Below are 8820 nucleotides of genomic sequence, written 5' to 3' on the forward strand. Positions count from 1 at the left end.
ACTGTTGACCCCACTGTTGATCCCACTGTTAACCCCACTGTTGACCCCACTGTTGACCCCACTGTTGATCCCACTGTTAATCCCACTGTTGATCCCACTGTTGACCTCACTGTTGACCTCACTGTTGACCCCACTGTTAACCCCACTGTTGACCCCACTGTTGACCTCACTGTTGACCCCACTGTTGATCCCACTGTTAATCTCACTGTTGATCCCACTGTTGACCTCACTGTTGACCCCACTGTTAACCCCACTGTTGACCCCACTGTTGACCCCACTGTTGACCTCCCTGTTAACCCCACTGTTGATCCCAAAGTGGACCTCACTGTTGACCTCACTGTTGACCACACTGTTGACCCCACTGTTGACCCCACTGTTGATCCCACTGTTAACCCCACTGTTGACCCCACGGTTGATCCCACTGTTAAACCCACTGTTGATCCCACTGTTGACCCCACTGTTGACCCCACTGTTGACCCCACTGTTGACCCCACTGTTGAACCCAGTGTTAACCCCACTGTTGACCCCACTGTTGACCCCACTGTTGACCTAACTGTTAACCCAACTGTTGACCCCACTGTTGATCCCACTGTTGACCTCATTGTTGACCCCACTGTTGACCCCACTGTTAACCCCACTGTTGACCCAACTGTTGACCCAACTGTTGACCCCACTGTTGATCCCACTGTTGACCTCACTGTTAACCCCACTGTTGCTTCTTTTACATTAACAAAAAATTTGGTTGCATTCAGTGAGTTTTGGAGACAGACAGAAGTGTTGTGTGTGGTTGACCAAGAGGAAATTTTATTCCTAAATTTATCATTTTTATTTGTATTTTTTAATATTTTTTCTGTTTCCTTTTCTTAATGTGATTTTTTTTTGTGAATGTACATGTATTTGATGTTAATGTACATATGTTGTATGTGATGAGGCCTATTTATGGTTATTGTTTGGAAAAACAAATATTTTTAGGAAAAAAGGTTTTTTTGTAATCTTAGTGAATAGAGTTGTTAAACTCTCTCACTCTCTCCCTCCCTCTCTCTCTCCCTCCCTCTCTCTCTCTCTCTCTCCCTCTCTCTCTCTCTCTCTCCCTCCCTCTCTCTCTCTCTCTCTCTCTCTCCCTCCCTCTCTCTCTCTCTCTCTCTCGCTCTCTCTCCCTCTCTCTCTCTCTCCCACTCTCTCCCTCTCTCTCTCTCTTGCTCTCTCTCCCTCTCTCTCTCTCCCTCCCTCTCTCTCTCTCTCTCTCTCTCTCTCTCGCTCTCTCTCCCTCTCTCTCTCTCTCTCCCACTCTCTCTCTCCCTCTCTCTCTCTCTCTCTCTCTCTCTCTCTCTCTCTCCCTCTCTCTCTCTCCCTCTCTCTCTCTCTCTCCCTCTCTCTCTCCCCCTCTCTCTCTCCCTCTCTCTCTCTCTCTCTCCCTCTCTCAGTAGCAGCACTCGTGTGGACATGAACACCAACAGATATGCGGAATCCGTCCGCGCGGTAAACAAGCACTCCTACATCCGGTTGTTCATCCACTGATTGGTTGGTTGGTTCTGTACTCATTGTGTTCTGGAGTTTCAGACTCAGCGGTCTCAGAAGAAGCTGCCTCCGTCTCCTCCTGAGGATGATGATAGCGGAGTGATGAAGGTGGTGGCCATGTACGACTTCACCGCCAGAGAGAGTTCAGACCTGACGCTCCATCATGGAGAAACATACATCATCCTTCACAAACAAGACCAGCTGTGGTGGAGAGCCAAAGACAGACACGGGTCAGTGTGTGTGTGTGTGTGTGTGTGTATGTGTGTGTGTGTGTGTTTCTTTAGTTCAGAAATGTTGATTTCTGCTCATTCTCTTTCAGGAACAAGGGCTTCATTCCTAGTAACTATGTTACAGAAATTGGAACTATAGAGGCCAACGAGTGAGTATCGACCCATTCGAATCTTCTCCAGCGGCCGTATTCACAAAAAATCTTAAGGCTAAAGCTCCTAATTTGCCGATTTACGAGAAACTCTTAAAAATAATGGGCGCGTCAGTCCTGACAAGTGACAAGTCTGTGTCAAGATTTTTACCGTAAGAGTATTTCTCTAAGTATTTTAGTACTTAAACCAGCTCCTAAATCTGTGAAAAGTTACAGCTCCCACCATCTAGAAAGGTTTGGTGTAGGGAGACTGAGGAAGGCACGGGCCGACACATGTTAGACTATACCCTACTCCTAACTCGGAGATTGACCCTAATGGGACTTCGGGGTAAGATTCAAAGAAGACTAGGTATTTAATCCACAAGGCTACTATGGTTAGGGTTAGGTTAGTTTTAGGATTAGGATAGGATTAGTGAGGAAGAGTTAGTGTTAGGATTAGTGAGGAAGGGTTAGGTTAGGGTTAGTTAGGGTTAGTGAGGATCGAGGCGGCGGAGGAATGCAGAAAGCTGTCGAGGTAACTAGGTGAGTCGGTCGCGTGTATATATACCTCCTCTCGGACTCATTAGATAAACCGTTTGAACATGTTCATCCAGAACTTTGTTAATAATTTTTTTTTTAATTCAAGATTGAATTCTCTCGAGATGCAGACGTGTAAGAGGCTGACAATTAGCTGAACATATACTAGTTTAATTAGTGACACTTAGCCTACATTTTAAAACCTTTATTTGAATATGCCGATATGATACCTCGTCCTACAATATTTTTATTAATAAATCACTGATGGAGACCCTTGCCCTATCAGCCAGTCACTGTGGTCATAGTTAGTAAGCGTGATAACATCATCCATAGCAACGAGGTCAACCCTGTCCTTTCTCTTAGCTTATGACTTCACTCTGTTCCTTGATAAAGTTTGTCTCAGCAGCTTTGTGAATAGGTTTTGAGAGAAAACTCTTAATTAAGAACTTTTACTGCTATTTAGGAGAACTCCAAGTGATAAGATAAAATGTTTAGTGAATACGGCCCCAGATCATTCAGAGTTAACAGTTCACTGACTGGTCATATTGTGTGTGTGTGTGTGTGTGTGTTGATGATGATGATTATCTTCATCAGCTGGTACTGCAAGAATGTTAACAGAGCTGAAGCAGAACATTTACTAAGACAAGAGGTGAAGAGGCTCATCCATCCATCATCAATAATTGATCCATCATCATCATCATCATCATCATCATCATCATCATCATCTGTCATGTGTGTGTGTGTGTGTGTGTTTGTGTGTGTGTGTGTGTGTGTGTGTGTGTGTGTGTGTGTGTGTGTGTGTGTGTGTGTGTGTGTGTGTGTGTGTGTGTGTGTGTGTGTGTTTCAGGGGAAGGACGGAGGGTTTGTGGTCAGAAGCTCCACTCAGCCCAGCGGATACACAGTGTCAGTTTACACACATAGGTAAAGAATCACCATTGCACCACTGACTGATCCACTGACTGATCCACTGACTGATCCACTGACTGATCCAGTGACTGTTCCACTGACTGATCCTTTGACTGATCCACTGACTGATCCACTGACTGATCCACTGACTGTTCCAGTGGATCAGTCAATCAGTTGATCAGTCACTGGATCAGTCAGTGGATCGATCAGTGGATCAGTCAATCCGTGGATCAATCACTGGATCAGTCAGTGGATCAGTCACTGGATCACTCAGTGGATCAGTCACTGGATCAGTGACTGATCCACTGACCGATCCACTGATTGATCCACTGATTGATCCACTGACTGATCCAGTGACTGATCAACTGATTGACTGATCCACTGGGTGATCCAGTGACTGATCCAGTGACTGATCAACTTATTGACTGATCCACTGATCGATCCACTGACTGATCCACTGACTGATCCACTGATTGATCCACTGATTGATCCACTGATTGACTGATCCACTGACTGATCCACTGACTGATCCAGTGACTGATCCACTGACTGATCCACTGACTGATCCACTGATTGATCCACTGACTGATCCACTGACTGATCCACTGATTGATCCACTGATTGACTGATCCACTGACTAATCCACTGACTGATCCACTGACTGATCCACTGATCGATCCAGTGACTAATCCACTGACTGATCCAGTGACTGATCCACTGATTGATCGACTGATTGACTGATCCACTGATTGACTGATCCACTGATTGACTGATCCACCGATTGACTGATCCACTGATTGACTGATCCACTGACTGATACACCGATTGACTGATCCACTGATTGACTGATCCACTGACTGATCCACTGACTGATCCTCTGATTGATCCACTGACTGATCCAGTGACTGATCAACTGATTGACTGATCCACTGACTGATCCACTGATCGATCCACTGACTGATCCACTGACTGATCCACTGATCAATCCACTGATTGATCCAGTGACTGATCCACTGACTGATCCACTGACTGATCCACTGACTGATCCACTGATTGATCCACTGACTGATCCACTGACTGATCCACTGATTGATCCAGTGACTGATCCACTGACTGATCCAGTGACTGATCCACTGACTGATCCAGTGACTAATCCACTGACTGATCCAGTGACTGATCCACTGACTGATCCAGTGACTGATCCACTGACTGATCCAGTGACTGATCCACTGACTGATCCACTGATTGATCCACTGACTGATCCACTGATTGATCCACTGACTGATCCACTGACTGATCCACTGACTGATCCACTGACTGATCCACTGATTGATCCTCTGACTGATCCACTGACTGATCAACTGATTGACTGATCCACTGACTGATCCACTGACTGCTCCACCGATTGACTGATCCACTGACTGATCCACTGATTGACTGATCCACTGATTGACTGATCCACTGACTGATCCACCGATTGACTGATCCACTGATTGACTGATCCACTGACTGATCCAACGATTGACTGATCCACTGATTGACTGATCCAGTGACTGATCCACTGACTGATCCACTGATTGACTGATCCACTGACTGATCCACCGATTGACTGATCCACTGATTGACTGATCCACTGACTGGTCCACTGACTGATCCACTGATTGACCGATCCACTGATTGACTGATTCACTGACTGATCCAGTGACTGATCCACTGACTAATCCAGTGACTGATCCACTGATTGATCCACTGACTGATCCACTGATTGACTGATCCACTGATTGACTGATCCAGTGACTGATCCAGTGACTGATCCAGTGACTGATCCACTGACTGATCCACTGACTGATCCACTGATTGATCCACTGATTGACTGATCCACTGACTGATCCACTGACTGATCCAGTGACTGATCCACTGACTGATCCACTGACTGATCCACTGATTGATCCACTGACTGATCCACTGACTGATCCACTGATTGATCCACTGATTGACTGATCCACTGACTGATCCACTGACTGATCCACTGACTGATCCACTGATCGATCCAGTGACTAATCCACTGACTGATCCAGTGACTGATCCACTGATTGATCCACTGATTGACTGATCCACTGACTGATCCACTGACTGATCCACTGATTGACTGATCCACTGATTGACTGATCCACTGACTGATCCACCGATTGACTGATCCACTGATTGACTGATCCACTGATTGACTGATCCACTGACTGATCCACCGATTGACTGATCCACTGATTGACTGATCCACTGACTGATCCACTGATTGATCCTCTGATTGATCCACTGACTGATCCAGTGACTGATCAACTGAATGACTGATCCACTGACTGATCCACTGATCGATCCACTGACTGATCCACTGACTGATCCACTGATCAATCCACTGACTGATCCACTGACTGATCCACTGACTGATCCACTGATCGATCCACTGACTGATCCACTGACTGATCCACTGATCAATCCACTGATTGATCCAGTGACTGATCCACTGACTGATCCAGTGACTGATCCACTGACTGATCCACTGACTGATCCACTGATTGATCCACTGACTGATCCACTGACTGATCCACTGATTGATCCAGTGACTGATCCACTGACTGATCCAGTGACTGATCCACTGACTGATCCAGTGACTAATCCACTGACTGATCCAGTGACTGATCCACTGACTGATCCAGTGACTGATCCACTGACTGATCCACTGACTGATCCACTGACTGATCCACTGATTGATCCACTGACTGATCCACTGACTGATCCACTGACTGATCCACTGACTGATCCACTGATTGATCCTCTGACTGATCCACTGACTGATCAACTGATTGACTGATCCACTGACTGATCCACTGACTGCTCCACCGATTGACTGATCCACTGACTGATCCACTGATTGACTGATCCACTGATTGACTGATCCACTGACTGATCCACCGATTGACTGATCCACTGATTGACTGATCCACTGACTGATCCAACGATTGACTGATCCACTGATTGACTGATCCAGTGACTGATCCACTGACTGATCCACTGATTGACTGATCCACTGACTGATCCACCGATTGACTGATCCACTGATTGACTGATCCACTGACTGGTCCACTGACTGATCCACTGATTGACCGATCCACTGATTGACTGATTCACTGACTGATCCAGTGACTGATCCACTGACTAATCCAGTGACTGATCCACTGATTGATCCACTGACTGATCCACTGATTGACTGATCCACTGATTGACTGATCCACTAATTGACTGATCCACTGACTGATCCAGTGACTGATCCAGTGACTGATCCACTGACTGATCCACTGATTGATCCACTGATTGACTGATCGACTGATTGATCCACTGACTGATCCACTGACTGATCCACTGATTGATCCACTGATTGACTGATCCACTGACTGATCCACTGACTGATCCACTGACTGATCCACTGATCGATCCAGTGACTAATCCACTGACTGATCCAGTGACTGATCCACTGATTGATCCACTGATTGACTGATCCACTGACTGATCCACTGACTGATCCACTGATTGACTGATCCACTGATTGACTGATCCACTGATTGACTGATCCACTGACTGATCCACCGATTGACTGATCTACTGATTGACTGATCCACTGACTGATCCACTGATTGATCCTCTGATTGATCCACTGACTGATCCAGTGACTGATCAACTGATTGACTGATCCACTGATCGATCCACTGACTGATCCACTGACTGATCCTCTGATCAATCCACTGACTGATCCACTGACTGATCCACTGACTGATCCACTGATCAATCCACTGACTGATCCACTGACTGATCCACTGATTGATCCTCTGATTGATCCACTGACTGATCCTGTGACTGATCAACTGATTGACTGATCCACTGATTGATCCACTGACTGATCCACTGACTAATCCAGTGACTGATCCACTGACTGATTCACTGACTGATCCACTGACTGATCCACTGATCAATCCAGTGACTGATCCACTGACTGATCCAGTGACTGATCCACTGACTGATCCAGTGACTAATCCACTGACTGATCCAGTGACTGATCCACTGACTGATCCAGTGACTGATCCACTGACTGATCCACTGATTGATCCACTGACTGATCCGCTGATTGATCCACTGACTGATCCACTGACTGATCCACTGACTGATCCACTGACTGATCCACTGATTGATCCTCTGACTGATCCACTGACTGATCAACTGATTGACTGATCCACTGACTGATCCACTGACTGCTCCACCGATTGACTGATCCACTGACTGATCCACTGATTGACTGATCCACTGATTGACTGATCCACTGACTGATCCACCGATTGACTGATCAACTGATTGACTGATCCACTGACTGATCCAACGATTGACTGATCCACTGATTGACTGATCCACTGACTGGTCCACTGACTGATCCACTGATTGACCGATCCACTGATTGACTGATTCACTGACTGATCCAGTGACTGATCCACTGACTAATCCACTGACTGATCCACTGATTGACTGATCCAGTGACTGATCCACTGACTGATCCACTGATTGACTGATCCACTGACTGATCCACCGATTGACTGATCCACTGATTGACTGATCCACTGACTGGTCCACTGACTGATCCACTGATTGACCGATCCACTGATTGACTGATTCACTGACTGATCCAGTGACTGATCCACTGACTAATCCAGTGACTGATCCACTGATTGATCCACTGACTGATCCACTGATTGACTGATCCACTGATTGACTGATCCACTAATTGACTGATCCACTGACTGATCCAGTGACTGATCCAGTGACTGATCCACTGACTGATCCACTGATTGACTGATCCACTGATTGATCCACTGACTGATCCACTGACTGATCCACTGATTGATCCACTGATTGACTGATCCACTGACTGATCCACTGACTGATCCACTGACTGATCCACTGATCGATCCAGTGACTAATCCACTGACTGATCCAGTGACTGATCCACTGATTGATCCACTGATTGACTGATCCACTGACTGATCCACTGACTGATCCACTGATTGACTGATCCACTGATTGACTGATCCACTGATTGACTGATCCACTGACTGATCCACCGATTGACTGATCCACTGATTGACTGATCCACTGACTGATCCACTGACTGATCCACTGACTGATCCACTGATCAATCCACTGACTGATCCAGTGACTGATCAACTGATTGACTGATCCACTGATCGATCCACTGACTGATCCACTGACTGATCCACTGATCAATCCACTGACTGATCCACTGACTGATCCACTGACTGATCCACTGACTGATCCACTGATTGATCCACTGACTGATCCACTGACTGATCCACTGACTGATCCACTGACTGATCCACTGATTGATCCAGTGACTGATCCACTGACTGATCCAGTGACTGATCCACTGACTGATCCAGTGA

The 8820-nt window shown here is 46.4% G+C and overlaps 1 protein-coding gene across 1 annotated transcript in view; it reads left to right on the forward strand.

The window, feature by feature from the left end:
• Window positions 1-8820, forward strand: part of txk (TXK tyrosine kinase) — a 32705-nt gene that overhangs the window by 10332 nt on the left and 13553 nt on the right. The window contains exons 3-7 of the mRNA XM_077241875.1: window positions 1428-1479; window positions 1561-1748; window positions 1838-1897; window positions 3008-3062; window positions 3261-3334. Of these exons, the coding sequence (XP_077097990.1) occupies window positions 1428-1479; window positions 1561-1748; window positions 1838-1897; window positions 3008-3062; window positions 3261-3334 (429 nt within the window). The remainder of the gene's footprint in view (window positions 1-1427; window positions 1480-1560; window positions 1749-1837; window positions 1898-3007; window positions 3063-3260; window positions 3335-8820) is intronic.

This window comes from Siphateles boraxobius, unplaced genomic scaffold, assembly GCF_051911475.1.
Source record: "Siphateles boraxobius isolate OS27281-9 unplaced genomic scaffold, OSU_SipBor_1 240, whole genome shotgun sequence".
Classification (NCBI taxonomy): Eukaryota; Metazoa; Chordata; class Actinopteri; order Cypriniformes; family Leuciscidae; genus Siphateles; species Siphateles boraxobius.